Source organism: Sceloporus undulatus, chromosome 5 (genome assembly GCF_019175285.1).
Source record: "Sceloporus undulatus isolate JIND9_A2432 ecotype Alabama chromosome 5, SceUnd_v1.1, whole genome shotgun sequence".
Classification (NCBI taxonomy): Eukaryota; Metazoa; Chordata; class Lepidosauria; order Squamata; family Phrynosomatidae; genus Sceloporus; species Sceloporus undulatus.
The window spans coordinates 118,206,669-118,227,046 of record NC_056526.1 but is presented as its reverse complement, the minus strand read 5'-3'; the positions used below and the strand labels follow the sequence as shown (position 1 = coordinate 118,227,046).

The following is a 20,378-nucleotide window of genomic DNA, read 5'->3' as shown; positions in this document are numbered from 1 at the left end:
CTTGTCGAAGACAGGAAAAGGATGAATTTTTCAATTTAATGTTTTTCCCGATCTCGTTATGCTCAGTCCTCCGGTGGGCACCCGGGTTCCCTGACAATCTCCGTAACTCCCCCCTGGCTTTGTTCCTCTTCCTAGAGATGGCAAGCTCCGCCGCCCAGCACTCTTTTGGCCTGTGTAGTCGCTTTCCCCCACCCCCCGCCCTCCCACCCACCCTAGTACCCTTTCGATCCAACTCCCTCCCCCCTCCTGTGTCTAGCCTGTCACGGGAGCTGCTGCCCGCCCCCATGTCCATCTTCCCCGCCGTTTGCTCATACCGCCTCACCCCCCTTTCAACCTGTCCCAGGCGCAGCCGCCCAGCCAGGCCCCTCCTCCCCCGTTGGATGAAAGTCAGCAGGCCAGGTACCGCAGATATCGAAATACTCAACTATAAAACCCAATCGCATGTAAAGGGTGCGGGCGGTTTTGGGGGGCCTAAATTCTGTGTTTGAGATCACCCATGGAAGAAGTCCAGGGCCAAACTGAGGGGCATATAACAAAGGTGTAAAGGACAAAGCAAAAGAAAACGATGGCAAGAACTTACAAATCCCAAGCAGAGTGCGTTCACCGTAAAAGCTGGATGGACTTCAGTAAACTGTGGCTGTGCGATGTCAGGGTGACTAGGCACAGGCAGGGCTAAGAAAATCACACACGTCAAAAGCAATGAAAAGGCAAAGAAAATGGCAACTGCGTTAGCAGCGATTATAGCCTTTAAACATTAATGTGATAATGTGCTAACTTTGCCTGGTTTAACACAGAAAAGCTGACATAAACAAATGTCTTATTCAAATCATTCAAGGCACAATTCATCTCGGCGCTTCTTTGAAGGGAAGCACCAAAGATCTGCCACTGCCTCCATTTTCCTGCCCAGGCATTCAAAAAAGCTCAGAAGTGCCCTGTGGAAGGGAGAGCAGCAGCGGTCAGTGTTCGTTTTAGGTTGTCCTAGGGCAGACTAATAAGCTCTCATCTTTTGCCACTCTTACCCAAAGAAAGAGATGGTTCTCCAAACTGACCTAGGATTTGGGAGTTATTTTTATGCCTCAAATTTCTAGACTTATACATGTGCCTTCCTCTGAAAGTTGGGTCCCTCAACAAGGCCACAATCTTTACAATACCCAATAGTTGATGAATGAGATTCCCCATTGATCAGCTCTGGTTACATGCCATGCCTTCTGTTAGATTACTTAATGCAAGCAGGATTTCCCAACATGAGCCAAAGTAGTAGGTCAGACCGTTTCACAACCATTTGCCAGATCAGACTGACAACATGTCTGACATTGTGCACTCAGTTCACTCTATTTAGTGCTATACTGAGTGAAAGCAGATGGTATTCTGTAACTGAAACAAAGGCTAAATGTGCATCATTTCACTTGCTCCCATCTAGTCCTTCCCTCTCCTGTCAAAATTTATATTATTTCTCAAGCAGGGATGTCCTTCTACTAAATTGTTCCATAAAGAGCCAAATACATTGGTTAACATTGTTTGGTAGCATTACTACCAAAGTTTCTAAGCCATTTCTAGTGGCCTGAAAAAGTTGGCAGAGTATCCATTACTTCCACTCAGGGGGAAAAGAAAACTCATACCCCGGCCAGCACTTCGCACAACTAGGATTAGCATACTTATATTTGGATTATGTATGCTATATACAGTTGTGAATCTGAATGTTAGCTGTCCCCACATAACAAGGAATCTTCTTCCCCAACGGGATGTATATACTTTCCTCTCAACAGCCATCCCCACTAAAAGCATTCCATCTCCCGAGTCTGAAATTTCCAAAGCATTTTCAACTCAAGAAAGTTGGAGAAGCAGTTTCAATGTTCTTGGCTGCTCCTAAAAGGATATCTCTCAGAAATGTGTGAGTGCAAGAACAGGAAAAGTATAGAATCAAGTAGTGATTCTTAAAAAGGAAGAGGATTCTGATAGTATCTCGGTACACATTTTTAAGCAAGTTGTTAGTCTTTCTGGCAACAAAGATAGTAGTGTCCCACACATGTAATTCTGAGATTTCAAAAATCAGAGGGATGAAGATTTTCAATGGTAGGGGGCAGGACTGCTGCATCTGAGTCTCATTTGCAGTAACAAAACCAGAATTATGAAAACAGAAAATACGTATAACTTGTGCAAATTAAAAACAGAAATTATACAAATTAAAAAAAAATAAAGCTAATGAAAGTAGCTTTGCAAATGTAACTTCCATGAGTTATATAGGATTCAGGTGAGCAACTGTAGAGAACAAAATGAAGACACTGCATCTCTGAACAAGAATTCTGCCTCCCCATGAAATTTTCCTTGTCTCTCAATTTCTAGCATCACAGAGAATAAGACACTGACAACTGGTCACACTTCGAACTCTTTATATTTACATTCCCTTGGTTACTTTGCTTGCCTCATTCCTTTGGATGGCTAAACTGTATTTCTAAATGCTCAACTGAAGTTTTAATCTATTGCAATGCTGGAAATTTGGGAAATTAATTTTTCACAGGGGAGCGGGAATTCTTAGAGGGAGCAACACCCGCATTTTGTCCCACCTCCAGCCGATGGTAGTTATCTCCAATAGGATCTAGCATTCAATTTTGCTGGACAATTTTACGTACAGTACAAAGTATACAACACTCTGACCATAAAGAAGGGATGGTGAATAAGTGGCCATTCAGATATAGGATTGCACCCCTTATCAGTAGTCAGCCCAGTTCGGATGGGGAATATGAGAGTTACAATCTAGCATGATCAGGAAGGTCACGCATTTCCCACTCCTGCCACAGAACATGAAAACAGTATCTTCTCCTGTTTAAAACCCTTTGAGTATACTGTATTTTAAATACGCCCAGACTACATGTGAGTGCTGGAAGGTATTGGGAGACTTTTCCTCCTAAACAGCTGATCAACAAACAACTTTTGAAAACTGTTTCACTATGGAATGAAAGACAGTAGTCTAAACTTTAACAATTAGCTGGACTACTCCCAAGATCCTTGTTGGAACATAAGACAATTTTGGGTGCCAATCTTTGTATAAAGAGCATACAGTATATGAAATTTATTTAGCTGTAAATCGTACAACATAAATCCACAATCTAGAAGTCGTCCAAGATATCTCAGACGTACTCCTCCATAAGATAAAATGTTCACTGTCAGGAATACAGACTCCTATCTAGCAAAAGATCTGTGTGCATTGTGGATGAAAACTGGATGCCTGTGACTATCTGAACTGTTCTAAGCCAAACATAAATCCAGTTGAATTCCTGAATGAGTATGCAGATGTACATTCAGGCTGATGTGTTGTGTCCCAAACAGGTAAATGAGAATCTGTTCTGCTCCCCACCCCCACTAGAGAATCATGCTCAGCTTCATGTTCCCAGTATTATAGTATAATAAGAGTGGGAAGGGTCACACACTCCATGCCAGCCTACTGCTGAAACATTCACTTTATTGCTACAGAAATGTTAGCTTTTATAAAATCCTGAAAACAGGGTAAAGAGCCTAGATGAAAACTGCGTTAAGCCTTCCTGCACACACATATGCATCTTCTTCATAAAGTCACCAGAGCCAAAAAGCCTAAAGGAGCACAATCAAGTAGCATCATTTTAACCCAATTTTAAAATCACTGCATTTGTCCAAAACTTGAGGCTTAGCAAGCAAAGTACAAGGCCAGCTATTAACAAGTTAATGAATCAGTTAAATTTAAATAGAGTTCACATTCTATTAGGAAAAAAATCAAACTAGATTTTTTAAAGCAGTGGTGTAATTCCCATATAGCATATCATTTCATGCAGTTATGAGACAAAAGAGTTATGAAGCATCTTAGAGGAATGACTGAATAATGCTGAGGCAAGTAATTCCTCAATCCTAAAACACAGATTCTTGAAAGGAGGGAATTTGATCTTCATTACTAGCAGGAAGCAAATATCCCAGTGCCTTCTACTTCCATTGTAATGAATGAAGGAAAAGAAACAAATACATGCACATACCTGTTTCCTGCAAGCTCCCATCAGATATTATAGTGGAAGATGAAAGCAGGTGCATACAGGATCCTTGGCCCTTTTTTTTTAATGCCCATCTTCTATTTCCCCTTATATCAAAGGATTTTTTTCCCAGTCAGGCTTAGCACATACTTAATTGAAAGTAGCTCCCATAAACTCAGTAGGAAGTACATCCAAGAAAATACACAGGACTGGGTTACAATGGTGCTGAAAATCACAGCTGAGTTACGGCCATGAGTTACTTACTATGCAAAAGTTTTCAAAACATGTCACAGTAACGGGCTGCATCTAAGAGAGATGAGCACTTTTTCTATTATTCCTGCCTAGTATACATTAGCCATGCAGCCTGAAATAAAACTGTTCCCAAATTATACTACTGTATTTCAGATTACACCTGGGATAAATGTGCAGCATGTAAAAAAAGCACATTGGGAAAGGTTCAATGATAGGTTTTTCACTGGGATACTAGTTGTCTACATCAAAAGTTAAAGTAGGAAGAAAGGAACAAAAGTTGCAACCTGCCTGCATCTTAAAATACAGGATCACCTTTGCCAAATGATGAGCAGTTTGGCTAAATTGGACTTTTTCTTTCTTTTAAAAGAAAACAGGCAAGCTAAGCATTGTGCAGCAACTGAACTAAAAATGCTTCTCAGTCTTCAAGATACTGTTTATTATGCAACTCAGACAACCAGAGTATTCCAATTTATGTGCCAAACCAACCAAACCAGTTTTGATTTCTTGGTATGCTGAAACGCATTTCTCTAGACTTCGGTATTAGATCACCTCTCTACCTGGGAACAGAATAGCCATACTTTAGTAACTGCAGCTTTTCTTCAATACAGCTGTAGATGATAATTGCCCCTCTATTCTAAACAAGTGTCCTTTTTTGCAAGAATAGCACCTGTGCACACAAGAAACCTAGAGGCCACAGCAATGCCATGTTGCCCAATCCCCTTGGTTCTCTGGCCAAGTGCAGAGGGGTGGGGTGGCTGAAGCAGAAGGCACACAGCCACTCTCTGTTATCATCTGGTGCAGTATCTGCATAGTTGTGCATGCATACTTGGTGAATAGGATAAGGGATCTTCCAGTACAGATGTTCTGCTCCTAATCAGGGGAGGCTCAAGCCAATTACTTGGAAGCCAGGGCCATTGATTTCACAGTGTAATTTGACTGACAGATTGTTTTTAGTACTATGGCATTAAGTCATTTCAGGTGGTTGTGCGGGCGTTGGAATGATAACCTATTGGAATGAAGTTTTAAAATTATCTCAACGGGGCAATGATACTTCAATTTATTTTGGAAATAAACAAAACATCCATCTTTGTTATTTTAGATTTTTTTAAAGAGTGGCATTTTTATGAGTCCTGCTTTTGGAAGACAGCAAAAAACCAGCAGAGTGCTCAGGTGGTCTAGAGAAATATTTACAAAGAAATGTGACGTTTGTGACAGAGTGGAGAGCTTTTCATTTCAAAAGCATTGAATAAATCAGATCCACAAAATTAGATGTTTAGTGCTATTGTTCACCTTCAGAGCAGATGCCAATTGATTCGTACCGATTACAATGATTTATTCAATTGCGTTAACTAGTTTCACTTACTGAATGGAAAAAGTATTGACTCAAATGCACCACATGTGTAGATATTCCAACTGCTACCCCTATGAAGCTACTATTTATGCTGTGGCAATATCTTACAGCTCGTCAGACATAGTCGAGCTAGCACTGCTCGACATTTTTTCTTTCTGAATGAGCATTTTTGTTCAGTATCAATGAGAACCTACTGGAGAGCAAATAAGCCATATTATACAATGCAGAATTTTGCTTCTTTTTTGCATTGAAAAGCATTTGTCTAATATTCATCTTCCACAAAGCACAGAAACATCATCTTGAAAAACAAGGGCTTGTTGTTGTTGTTTTAGACACATAGAATACAATTCACAGAACAGGTTCTTGGAAGGAAACAACATTTTTCATACAACCATGATTGAGATGTATAAATCACAAGCAGAAAGACCAGCTGCTCCGAATGTTCATTAGACACATGGATGCACATTTCCAGTGCTGGCTATGCAACTGTTGGTGCCAATCTGCTTATAAATGAAATGCTGCTGATACAGAGTCTTCGTACAAATACAGGGCAGGAAGGTTTCATTATGACATGTTCAACAACAATCCGCAGTTCCGTGAAGAGAGTTCTAAAAAAAGAACAGGTTTTTCTTCAAGAACAATTTAACTTTGCCAAATGTCAAACAAAACTAAATCCTGATGACAGCATTTCTTAAAACAAGAGAATAGGATTGTAATCCTATGCTCATTTACCTGGGAGTAAGCCTCACTGAATTTAAAGGAACTTATTTCTGAGCATGCATAGGACCATGTTGCCAACGACATAGTAAACAGTACTCCCTATAGCAGGGCTCTCAGGTAATAGGTACTGACTGGATTGGAGTCAAAATTGGGCTTTGGGGGAGTTATTGCCATATTCATGGGAAAACCAACGCTCACAGAAGTACAAAAAAGGTTAAAAAATTAAAAAGAAGAAGTACAAAAAACTGTAAATCAGAGATTAAAGTGGCAAACTTTTTTTAAAAAAAAAACCAATTAAGGATATTTGGTAACTATCAAGAAAAAATTGAGTCAGAAAAGAGAATGCAAGAGAGGGGCTCAAACTGAGAAGCCAGGAAAATGTTATAGCTAGCTGGCATATGAATTCCTGTTAAGATGTTATACTGCAACATTTTGTTACAGTTCCTCTTGTCCTCTGAAATATCTGCTCCAGCCTGGTTTTAATGTGTAAAATATACAGAGCTCTAAGAAATGTATCAGATGAAGTTGAGGCCTTTGCTCAGACTGTATTGTCAGACCACTGGCCCCCTAACTGGAAATGCCAGGAATTAAATTTGGGACTTTGGGTATGCATGTGCTCTACAACTAAGTCATGGCCTTCCCACCATGTATTTACTTGCATAATAACTTCCTGCTGCATATTTTGAAAAGGTGGAAGCAATTTGAATGTTGGTTATCATTTTACATTGCAATAACCATAATATAATTATTGTAGTCCATTATAAAGCAACACCTAGGAACCAGCTTCTTAAGTATTATATTTCTAGCATGCAGGAATAACTGCATGAATACAGATAAACCTAATTAGATTCTTACCGGCAATAAGGATTTCTTCGGGAGGAATAACGAAGTGTAAGAAACCTGTAATAAATGAAAGGCTGCAGCAAGCTTCCCTGCCCACTGCAAGAACAAAAGGAAAAAGGAGGTGAGTGAAGATGACAGATTAAGGAGGACATCATGATTTTAAATGAACTGCAGCCTTAAATTGTTTTCATCAGTTATAGCAAAATGTTATGCTCTAACAGAAGGTGGGCAAAGTACAGCCTTTCAGATGTCACTGAACTGCAAACTCCTAGCAGCCCTGGCTAGCACAGCCAATGATGGGAAACACTGTATTTGTAGATCAATAACATCTAGAAGGTCACACTTACCCCCCAAATCCTGCTCCAATATGTAATTCTGTCAAAAAGAAACATAACTTTAAAGCTTCTGTGGGAAACCAACTCAATGATGTCATTCTCAGAAAGTAAGTGGTTCATCTTGCAAAACTGGCCTCTTCAAAATCATTGAGGGTAGATGTTTATCACATATGGTGCCCAGAATTATAGGCAGTAAATTTTGGACATTCACAAGATGGAAACACTAATATAGAATTAAGACACTACATTTCTGTCACTGAAATGACTCTTCCCAGTCTCCAACCTGTATCAATGGCAAATTTATCTGCTAGTTACAGTAAATTCCTACCCTGATCTTTAGTTTACAATCTGTAAAGTGGGATTCTCAAAAATGCACTGCAAGAGTAAGAATTACTTGACAGTGTTTATATCCTATTAATCATTTTGTGGGGACAAAAAATAACTGAAAAGCATAAGAGTTAAAATGTGTTATTTCATACCTGAAAAGCATAAACACAGTAGCTGGCATCAAGAAGATTTCATTGCAGGCTATAAATTTTAGGATATTTTGCTGATTAGCGTTTAACTTGTCCAAGAGATTTTTTAGAAACAGAAGACTGTTTGAACCTCGTGCCTTTCAAGAGAGGATTAAAAAAAGGAACATCACGAAAAACAGCAGGTTTTAGTTTTGTGCTACTTTATACAAAGTCTAATAATGAAAAGATGTTCAGCCGCATTATTTATAAACCTTTTTATGCTAACTAACTAGATTGGAAATAAGGAGCCCATGGTCCTCCAAATGCTGATGCAATTCACATCTCAACAGTCCTAAACATCAGAGCTAATACCATTAAAGAAATTGCAGGTGTTTCATCAACTCATTACTAACATTTTAGTTTTATGATACTGGAAAATTACAGGCAAAGTATTTGCTGGGGATTGCTCACAGTTCCAAATCTTGCCTATGGAAAGCACAGGCTCTTCGTGGAATTAATAGAACTTGTCTGTAATTTGCAAGCATCAAATTACAAACTATAGTGGGCTTTTGTCTTGCCAATGGAGGCTCACATTGGACCATGTGCACTATTCACAAAGTGAGCTGAGAGGGGAGGAAAGGTGTCAAGTAGACAACAGCAGCTTGCTTGGGACTGGGTGCCTTTTCCCCCTCTCTGAGACTGTGCACCATCTTTGATTGTGCAATCTTTGATCACTGTCCAACCATGCAGGTGCAGAACCCCCTGCAGAAAGTATCATGGGCAGCAGTGGTGGCAATGACTGCTGCTCAGGCTGGCCTGCAAAGAAGCTCAGGCGTAGCCAGCAGCCATCCTTCTTTTCTCAAATGGTGGCAGAAGACGTAATTGTGCCCCATCCTCACTGCTGTTGCCACTTGGCCATCAATCTTCCTTGCCCTCCACTTCTTAGCAGCTGACCAACAAGGGATCATGCCCCCCCCCCGGGGGGGCAGCCTCTAGAAGGGCTGCAGAGGGAGAGATGTTTTGGAAACAGTGCTCTCCTTTACTTGGTATCAGTTGTGGCAGCAACAACACCGGACTGCCACGGCTCTTCAGGGCCAATCTGAAGCTCTGGATAAAGTGAGGCTATTCCATGGAAGCAACCCAGGTTGAGCTGTAGCTGGCAGCCTTCCTGTCTCCCCTGAGTGGCAGGTACTATATTCATGCTTATATCTGTACTTAAGCATCCACTGCTTATTTGACAGGTTAGAGACCAGAGCACAGTATGGTACAGTAATACATAATGATTCCACATTTTGACACTTTCCGCTTTTTGACATTGACATGGACCCTAACCTGTTGAATAAGCAGGGGACGCCTGTAGAATATTAAAACACAATTGAATTAAAAGCATCACAATAGGGAAAACATAGTACCCAACCATTAAGAGGCCTTTCCACAGGAACCTGCCAACTGTCAAAAGCTTGCGGGTAAGCAAACAAAGTATTTACCTGCCAAAAGAGGAATAAAAGAGAGAGCGCCAGCCTAGCCTCCCTCACCAGGGAATTCTAGGCCTAGTAGTGGACACCAAGAAGTCCTTCTTTCAGATTTCCACCAAAAATGTCTCAGGGTGACAAGACCAAGAGAAGAGCTTCCTTTACAGATCTCAAAATCCAGATTGGCTTGTACTGTTGCTTGTGCAGAAATCATATTCAGCCCAGCATTTAACCTCTGGTTCTTCTTCCCCTACCCCACAATTTAACATGGCTTGCAGATTATCTTGAGTGACGATTGCTGCCGCAGTCACCAGTGAGCCCAGAATTCCACAGTCCTAATTCACGGTTTTACCTAGCACACTGGCTCTCAGGGCATCTCCTTCTCTATTCACCCCTGCCATGACACAACTAGAAGCAACACCTGGTGACTGACAGTCCTCCCGTCCAGCCATAAATTGGGATTTTCAAATTGCCTATGAAAAATGCCCTTATAACCTACACTGACAGTACTTATAACCTACACTAATAACTGGGTTATATGCCATTTACATACTTACATCAAGAATCTTCTTTGTGTAGGTAGCTGCATGAAGCAATGAAAACAGCAAAACTGGGAAAATACTCACTGAAGTCAAAGTTAAAGACAATTACATCTCAAACACATGAATGAACACATATCATATAAGTTGAACTGTCAAACATCCCACCCACCTATAATTTTGGAGCTCAAGCCTATGGTCTCCTCATTTGTATAAAGACTCATTCTCCCCATATAGCTGACCATATCAAAGATTCAGGAATTTATAGCTAGGCAGCTTTAATAATACCTTTGGACAAAATGCAGCATTATACACAGAAAGACAGTTCTAAAGATGAGCTACTGTTATGCCACTGAAGAAATACAGAGATCGAGTAGCTGAAAAAAGAGTTATTTGGAATAGCATTTTCCTCCAAAAAGAAGTGGTAGTCTGAGGTCCAGGCTATATGTGATGTAGCCATCATTGGCTTCATTCACAGATATAGCAAGACAAAGATGAAAATCTTTCTTTCAATAGAAAAAGAACCAGATGGGTGATGGTACTGTACTCTGTTCGCAACATCACCATCACCACCAATCAATTTGTCCAACTACTTTTTTCTGATTGACTCTGGTATCAGACATAAGATGGAAACAAGAAGGATTCCCCCTAATCTGCAAATATATGTGTGAATAAGGAAACCATTCAAAGAAAACCATGTATGGCATAATAATTTGGCCCCTGAATTGAATCTGCATGGTCGAGGAAGTGTCATGTGGTTTGTGAATTGCTCAACTGAATCTGTTATCCATTCTCACAACAGATGACATTTATTATGTGTTTACCCACTCTTCCTCTGGGAGGAGAAGAGCAGCACTTTGTCATTTCCTCCCACAACAACCCTCTGAGGTCTTTTATAGTGAGTGACAATGTTTGGCTGAACATCACAGAGTAAGATTTGCAACTTAGTAAAGACTGGGAACATGGTCTCCTCTGACCTTAAAAACCACTAAATAAACCACTACAGCAAACTTATAAACTATTTTGGAAGTGCAACATTACAATTATATAGAAAATACTTGTACAAAGGATACTTGTAACAGGGTAAGAATTAACAAAGATAAGGGAATACAAAAGGTAATGGCAGCTATCCTCCAACAAGGCCTGAGCCAAGAATGCTCTGCTTAACTGAAAGTGTGGTAGCCTTTGGTGAAGTCGAAGGGCGCTGGTAAGAGCATTTGCCAGCAAGGCACGTTGATAAAAACTAGCTGCTTCATGTAACCTGGGAATTATAAAAGGAAAGGTTACCATACAAACCAAAACACAGCATTACGTCTTCTTCCCCTGAGCATTGCATCATAACTGTTCTACTCCTGAAGCCTGCTCTGCTACCCACAGCAAAAACATGGCTGGTATTTGTTCTGAAAGGAATTCCTTGTACGCTGCATTATTAATTTTTTTTATATGCTCTTATTTGTTGTTTCATTGGAAGAGAAAAGGTATATAAATATCATATTCCATTGAAATTTAATCTTTCAAAAAGATCTATTTATGGAAATAGATGTTCATGGGTCTGTCAGCTTGCTAGGACCGAATGTATATTATGTACATTAATTACTGATTAAACACAAATTTATTACATAGGAATAAATATAAAACAGAAATAGATTTATAAAAAAACCCACAGTTCACCAGTATGAGAGTTAAGCACATGCCTTGATTTCTCTCACTAAAATTAAAGTAACTTATAAGTGCTAAATTTCTGGCTGGATCACATTCAGTGAGCATACATATAGGTAATATAAAGTGATGACACAGGGCTTTTAAACACTATTTATCCTTTCTACTCCATTCCTAAGAACACTCTTTCTTTCCAGGTACTATTGTTAAGAACATGATTATACATACCCTAGGAGAGGCAGGACAAATAAAGCTGAACAGTAAACTGTAAATAGCCGAGAAATCCACATTGCTGTGTCCAACTTATTAGTCATCAGAAATTGCTATAATGAAAGGGAAAGTGGTTAGTACAGAAAATGTTTGATACCAACTGTAGATGAATAAAGATCCATATCATATTAAAAAGAAACAAGATGAAGGATTCATACACCTGTGTCAATTTGGCCTTTATGCACATATAAGTGTAAGCAATATGGCTAAGAGGTAAAATCTACATTGTTGTTCTCATATTTGGAGCAAGTGTGAGACTTCTGAAGGTGGGTTTACCCTGGAGCCCTCCTTCTGTACACCATACCAGTGTTCAAGGTGCCCTGTACAACTCCCAATCAGTAGTAGCTAAGAAGCTGTCTGGAGCACTTTTATCACTTGCTGGAATAGAGCAGGAAATCCCGAAACCAATCCTCAATGCCTGTCCAAAACATAAGGAAGTATAATATAACCCTTTCTTGCTCACAGCATCAAATATTTTACCTAAAGATTAAGACAAGCACTGAGTAGCTGATCTAACAAGCACTTTTTCTTTAAGTAGGCAAGGCAACAGGCATGGCAGATTTATAACATGGCATGTGTTCATATACAACCTGTGGACAAGTACTCTCAGAAACTGCAAGACTTCTGCAGGTATTTCCTACAGTAACACAATATGCCCTGGCAGTACCTTTTTGTGCATAATGGTTTACTGTGGGTTATGAATAAAAACAGTAAAAGAGGTTCCTTTAGTAAATCTGCCAGTAGTCAGCCAAAGCACAGTCTACAAATGTATGAAAGAGCTACCAGAGTGCAATGTCTACATTTTCCCTAGAAGGTCATCTAGCATCAGGTGCAATTCAAACCTAAGGTCCCAATTCTGTGACATGACTGAATGCATAACATGCAAATAGTTGCATTAATGAAATATCACAAGCCTAGATATTATGCTGTGGTTAGTAGAAAACTACACTCATAATTTAGATAAGCACCTGTTGAAGAGTTACAAGTTGTACAAACTTATCAAATGCAGCCTTTTCAGAGAGTACAGGAACGTCACAAAAAGTTTATAAATTTGCTGGTTTTGCTGCAAAATGGAAGGGACTATCAAAAATATAGTATTAATGGAGCTACATCAGTTGTAATGGTTTGCAAGGCATGTAGTCCTGGCATTAACTGTCAGACATCCCCTGGAATTACTGTATATACTCATATATGAGTCTAGAAAGGTTAGTCGAAAAATTGGCCCCCAAAAACAGAGTCGACTTATCCATGAGTCAAAGTACTGTGCTTTAATTCTTATATAAAAAAGGAACCATCCTCTGTGAAAGGCAATACCGTAATATAATCTATTCTGGAACCATTAACATCCCCCCTCTACTTTCTCATCCATCCCACCTTTAGTGTGAGCAAAAACAGTTATGCCTGATGGATTTTTGTTCTTTTTTGGCATCATTTTTCTTTGCTTCATCCTTTACACTTGATCTTAGCCAAAAGGCCAAGAAGCGATTTGCTTCATCCTTTAAATATTTTTTTCATGCCCCTAAGTTTTACTCGACTTATCCATGGGCCGCATTAAAATCTCTAATTTTGGCCCCCAAAACTGCCCTCGATTTATACATCAAGTTGACTTATAGTCAAGTACATACGGTACTTTATTTAATCTCCTGCTAATATGGTGTTGTAAATTATGTCTAAGCAGACACCGTACTTACTTATGGATTCTGCTTAAAGCCCTGCCTAGCTCTAAACTAAATGGGACAAGATAAATCTGGTTCCCAGTGAAATGATCACATTTACCGTATACACTCACCTAATACAGGCAATTCATGACTCAAGTCTGACAAGAGGCTGATGCCTATACCTTGTCCACCTTTCTTTCCTTCCTTCCTAATGTTCCTAGCAAATTTCCTATCATATATCCAGACAATACTACACAGTTTGGAGCTATACTCACTAAGACAGATCATTTGTTAGCAAATTGATCTTAAAAGATATAAAGCTGCTATCTGATACCTACCTACATGGAAGCAGGCCCCAAATCTTGGGAATCATAGCATTCAATAAATTTGGATAGCAATGCAAGGACATCGCTAAATCATTCTGTTTCTCTGTACATATTCTGTTCTGACAACAGCCTCTGTCAACAGAAGCCCAGAAGGCAGACCTGATTTAAACCCACACTATTTGCATGCTGTATTTCTGAAGAAGACCGTGCCAAACTAACTCTGAGAACTCCTTACCCAAGAAAACCCTATGAAATCCATGAGGTCGCCATAAGTTGAAAGGTAACGTTAAGGCCCAGACATACAGATACCACTTCTCATTAGATCACATCACAACTGTCTGTAGGGGTGCATAGAGCCCAATTTTCCCAAAATACTATCTTACTGGGACTTGGGACCAAGTATTTCCCATCATTTCTCCTTCTTACAAGGAAACAGATAGATTCAGAGATGCCCTTTTAAAACTGAGACTGGGAACTCTGGAAGGAGCCTAGCTCAGTGATACAGCACATACTTTGTCAAGCATACAGTGCCAATAACAGGAAGAACTGGAAAGGTTTCCTTTCTGAAAATCAACATGACTCACTGCCATTCAGTTTAGGCAACACTACACTAGACTCACCAAAGGCTTGGTTTTGTTTAAGACAGCATTTCCTGCAATCTGTAATTACACAAACAATTGTTGGGCAATTCAAATCTAGGTAAACTTGAATCTAGAATCCAATTTGCTCCTCAAGGTTCTGCTAACAGCAGCAATAAGAAGAAGAAAAAAGAAAGGAGGAAAAGAGATCTTACACTGAAAAGTTCAAAAATGGCGGAGAGTTTTTAAAAAAGAGAAAGAACCACAGTGTATTCTGTGTAACTGCCCTTTATTTTTCATGCTATTGTACAACAGGAAATACTGAAAAATATTGGCTGTGTAGGGATGAAAAGGGGCTCCATCTACCAAATCTACCATCCAAACTAAAAATACAAGGTTGTACTCTCATCACTTTACTGTAAACTAAATTTTGGAAAGCACCCTTAAACCAAACTTGGGGTGCTCTATGAATAGAAAAGAACACAATACACAACCACAATGAAATAAAAATGCAATGGAAATAATATGAAGAAGTGGTATATAAAAATGTCAAAAGATGAATGACATGCGTGAAGAAGAAACTTATGAAGATGAAATCCAAATTTTGGGAAGTGAAGTGAAAGCTGCATTCAAAGCAATTGGGAAGAACAATCACCAGAAACAGGTAATGTGCCAGTAGAACTACTACAATCCACAGAGACAGTCAAGCTTTAACTAAAATCTGTCAATAAATATGGAAAACAAAGCAGTGGCCCATAGACTGTAAGCGATTAATAATCGCCCCCATCCATTAAAAAAGAGACACAAGAGACTGCCATAATTACAGAGCCATTGAACTAATTTCCCATGCAAGCAAAAGCATGCTTAAAATTCTGCAGCAAAGACTGCTATCATGTGAATGGAGTGGGAATTCCCTGCGGTGCAAGCTTGATTCAGAAAAGGAAGAGGCACTAGGGACCACACAACAAACATATGATAGCTAATGGAGCACACCAGGGAATTCCAGAAGAAAATGTGAATGTGCTTTATTGACCACAGCAAAGCCTCTGGCTGCATGGACTATGAAAAGCTATGGCTTGCGCTTAGAGGAATGGGAGAGCCACTTGTACTCAAGACCAGAAGCTGCTGTCAGAACAGAATTCTGCAAGAATTCACCCTAGACAATAAGAAAACTTAAAAGTCAAAGTGTTTAAGTTCAAGTATTGATCAGAATGGAGACTGTCATCAGGAAATCAGAAGACTAGGATTGGGAAGGGATGCTATGAAAGAACTGGCCAATATCATAAAATGTAAAGAAAGTCCAAGCCACTGTATTCCCCATCATACTGGGTACGAGAGCTGGACAGTGAAAGTGCCAGTAGGAAGAAAATTAACTCATTTGAGATGCGGATGCGATGCTGGAGAAGAGGCCTGAGGACACTGTGAATGGCCAAGAAAACAAACCAATGGGTCCTTGAACAGATCAAACCTGAACTCCCTCTGGAAGCCAAGACTAAACTGAGGCTTTCAGATTTTAGCCACATCATGAGGGAAAAGGAATCAACAGAAAAAACAAAGAAGCTAGGAAAGGTGGAAGGCAGCATAAAGAGAGGAAGACCACATGCAAGATGGAGAGATTCAGTCAAGGAGGACATGGGCCTGCAGGACCTGAGCAGAGAGGCTGAGAATAGAGGGCCTTGGAGGTGTCTCATTCACAGGGTTGCAGTGAGTCCAGGTTGACTCTAGAGCAGCTGAGAACAACGTTCCAAAAGCCGGTTAGTGATGGTGAACTTTTTAGGGACCAAGTGCCTAAAAGGCTTTCTGGCACTCGGTGTTACCTGGTGCCAGTGGCGGGACTTCTGGGAGGACAGGACTTCCAGGGCAGGACTTCTTTCCCCTGCCCTCCTGGGCCTTCAGCTGACTCTCTGGAGGCAAGTGAAGGCCAGGGATGACTTGGAAGAGAAGAAACAGGTGCATGACTGTTTCTCCTTTGTCCCGTCCTCTGCATACCCTGAAAAATGGCTTTGCATACCATCTCTGGTACATGTGATATAGGTTCACTATCATGGCTATTGATGTTCAGAGACACCTTGTAATAAACGCAATGGCTTTAAAAACCTGCTCCCATGACATTCTTAGGAGGGGAAATGAGACACAGGCTACTCTACTCAGGGCTTCAAGGGAGTTCAGAGAAGTCCATGGCTGTGTCTACATTATAGGCTTAATGCAGTCTGACACTGCTTTAACTGCCCTGGCTCAATGCTACAGAATTCTTGGATTTGTTCTTTTGTGAGACATTTAACCTTCTCTGTCAAGAGAGCTCTGGCATGCAGGATTTCATGGGACGACGCTGTGGCAGCCAGGTTTGTCAGACTGGATCATTTGATTGTAAACTGCTGAAGAAAGTGCTGAGTTCACTATTCAGTGGTATAGAAATATGGCTTGGGTCCAACCTACTTGCGGGATCGCCTTCTTTCTTAGGTCCTCTGGGAAGGACCTATTGCAACCAATAAAGATGAGATTGGCAGCGGTCACCCAGAGGACCTTTTCATCTACTGCTCCCAAACTGTGGAATGGCCTGTCGGAAGAGATCCATCACATTACCAGCCTTGACAGTTTCAAAAAGGCTGTCAAGGTGGATCTCTTCCGACAGACCTTCCCTGAGTAACTCACCTGGCCATCCACTGATATGGGCTCTCTCTCCTAGGATGCCCCTCTCTTTGTCATGTCATTCTTTAATTAATTTAGACACTATTCTATTACTGATTGTGAATTATGGGTTGTTGCTGGAGGGAGGGATAAAGGTCTTTTTTTAATGTATTGGGAGGGTTGGGATATGGGGCTGTTTTAAATTGTGAATTTTACTCTTATGATATTTTGTTGCTATGTTGTGTTGTAATCTGCCTTGATTCCCATGGGAAAAGGCAGAATAATAATAATAATAATAATTTTGTTGTATGTTATGTTATTGCCATATTTTACTGTTTTATGGTTTTACTTTATTATATTGGAGGCCACCAAGGAGAGGCAGAGGCAGGGGTTTCCTGCATGGCAGAATGGGGCTGGACTGGATGGCCTTTGTGGTCTCTTCCAACTCTACGATTCTATGGAAATTTCTAATCTATTCTAAATGCAATTACATTCGTCCCTCCGTATTCACTGGGGTCAGGGGCGCAAGACCCCTGTGAACAAAAACGCCATGTTTCTACCTGAGAGGACACCTCTCTAGGAATCTCTGGGTCCTCCAGTGCAACTCTGTGGTCAACATCCAACAGACACTGACCATAGGACTGCACTGGAGGAGCTACAAAGGCCTAGCAGAGTATTTATTCTCTTTATGAATCTCTAGGTCTTTTGGAGCAACCTTTAGTTAAAGTTGATGTTTATGTTACAAGGAGCTCAGGGCGACCTGTTCAGGAAATGTTTTCAGGACACAGAGGATGTTGTGATTTTCAAATAAACTCTAAACAGACAGTAGATAGCTCTAAGTTGATGCAAAATTATTATTATTGTGCCACTTTTGGGGTCCTGTGTGGCTCTCTAGTCTGACCTCAAAAAGCATATCATACGACATCCATAGTCAAGCAAATTCAAACGTATTTCTTTAGCTATAGCTCACTGCCCCCCTACGTAACCCAAGCCGCAAATATGGAGGGAGCAGTGTACTATTTCCTTAGGTCTGCCTGTGCTTTCCAACCTCAGCCTCCCTAAAACAACGACCAGGCCAGGTAGGACAGGTCTGGGGAGAGAAAGGGGCTGAGTTCCCCAAGGTGACCCAGCAGGATCTAGAGATCCCTCCCTGGAGTGGCCAGGAGGACGCGAAGGAGGACAAGGCGCCGCGAAATGGAGGTCCAAAACGATGGAGGAGGTGTAAATGTATCCATAGATCACGCTTCTAGGTCCTGCTCAAAATGGAGGGCGTTTTAGGGGCAGGAGGTGGGAATGGATGGAGGGCACACGAAGTGGAGGAGAAGGAGGCAGCCACTCACCACCGCTCCTCCTCCTCCCGCTCCTGCTCCTCCTCCTCCGCCCGGCATGGGGCCGTTCTGCGCCGCGTCCGCCATGGTCCCCTCGCTCGCTGGCTCCCCAAGGGCAGCCTTGGCAACGAGCACGTTAAGAACGGAAAGAAAATGGAGGACGGCGGTTATGAGGCTGATGCTGCTTCCACCGGCTGTTCTTTCCTCGCGCCGACCGGAAGAGACGAAAAAAACCTTAGACCAAGCGACCGGAACAGGATAGAACCTTCGAAGCGAACGCTAGAAAGTATGACACTTTAATGACCCATGCGCATGCGCCAAAAGGAGCACTTCCGGGTTATGTCCCGCGCGCCGCCAGACAGGAGTCTGGGTATTGTAGTCCTTTGCGACTCTGAGGCTGCATCCACAGTGGAGAAATAACCCGGTTTGGGACTGCTTTAATTACCCTGGCTCTTTGCTATGGAATTCTGGGAGTTGGAGTTTGTTGTGGGGCCCAGAGCGGAGCAAACTCCAACTCCCAGAATTCCATAGCAAAGAGCCAGACAAAGAGTTAAAGCGGTGCCAAAACGGGTTATCTCTCCAGTGTGGATGCAGCCTCAGAGTCCCAAAGGACTACAATACCCAGACTCCTCCTCTATGAAACATCAACTAGTCGCACCATGCATGGAGTCTTTTCCATCTCAAACAGGTTCAGTTCTTAATAAATAGGCACTGTGGTAATTTTCTCTGTATTACACCAATAGAATATATAATGATGTAATACAGAGAAAATTTTATATATATATATATATATATATATATAGAGAGAGAGAGAGAGAGAGAGAGGGATTTATTTATTTTTTGGCATGGTAAAAAAAAGTACAGTAGTTTTTTTCTTTTCCTTCAGCTTCTGCCTACTATGCAAACATTAATGGCTGTTGTTTTAATGAATATGCACTACTATGGTTATTTTCTCAATGAGTAACATTAAGAGGAAGGAACTAGCAAAACCACCTCTGAGTATTCTTTGCCTAAGAAAACCCTATGAAATTTATGGGGTCATCCATTATACTTGGACATGTAAATAATCCTGTTTTATGTATGTATGTATGTATAGGTATATATATTGTTTTTTTAAAAACATATATAAATGCATATATATATATATATATATATATATAGTCCAAATTGTACACACATAACAAACTTAAAAACCATACATAGAACATAAGGAACATGTGACATTCACAGGTAGAAAGGGAAATTTAAAGAAAAAAACTCAGCAAAAACAATGCTTGATAATGAGATAATCAGTGTTATATCCTTAACAATACTTACAATGTAGATGGAGAGACTAACCATGCAAAACATCAGTCTTTAAAGACTCAATGTATATACAAGATAGAGGTACTTAGAAAATTAAATAGAATGAAGTAAAAGGTCTATTTACTATAACATCTCCTACTGGAGACCTTGATAAAAATAGGAAGGAAGGAATAGTGTTATGTCTAGTGCTTTTAGATTAGCATTTATGTTTAATGTTTTTTAGATTAGTAGTTGACTAGTATGGTGATATGTTCATATTCTCTTTTTTCTATAGCTTTATTGTTTATGATTATTTGTGTCTTAATAATAAAAAAATAAATAAAAAAAGAAATTTATGGGGTCATCATAAGTTGCCAGGTCACTATAAGGCACATACGCAATGTGCTGTGGAAATTTGTAGGATCAGAGACTGGAGAGTCAGTGTGATGCGAAGAGAATTGAACCAGTGAGAAACAGGCTCAAATGCTCACTCAGAACTGAACATTTTTGGCCAGCAGATATTGCTCAGTGGCATGCAGGTATTCATCATCATCATCATCATCCAAACTTCTAAACTATCTACTAACCAAAGTTAGTAGGCAATGAACAGCCTGTTAAAAATACAGACTACATGAATACAATAAAACTGACTACAGGAGGATGTAAAAACCAGGACAAAATTCAG

At 40.5% G+C, this 20,378-nt stretch overlaps 1 protein-coding gene across 1 annotated transcript; it reads right to left on the bottom strand.

The window, feature by feature from the left end:
* Positions 1–5,897: 5,897 nt before the first annotated feature.
* Positions 5,898–18,696, bottom strand: TMEM33 (transmembrane protein 33). The gene is made up of 7 exons (XM_042468876.1): positions 18,422–18,696; positions 11,850–11,944; positions 11,036–11,223; positions 9,981–10,048; positions 7,976–8,109; positions 7,174–7,257; positions 5,898–6,206 (listed from the first exon to the last, which is right to left on the bottom strand). Exons 1-7 carry the CDS (start codon positions 18,494–18,496, stop codon positions 6,077–6,079), a joined length of 774 nt encoding a protein of 257 aa, XP_042324810.1. The 5' UTR covers positions 18,497–18,696; the 3' UTR covers positions 5,898–6,076.
* Positions 18,697–20,378: the final 1,682 nt, after the last annotated feature.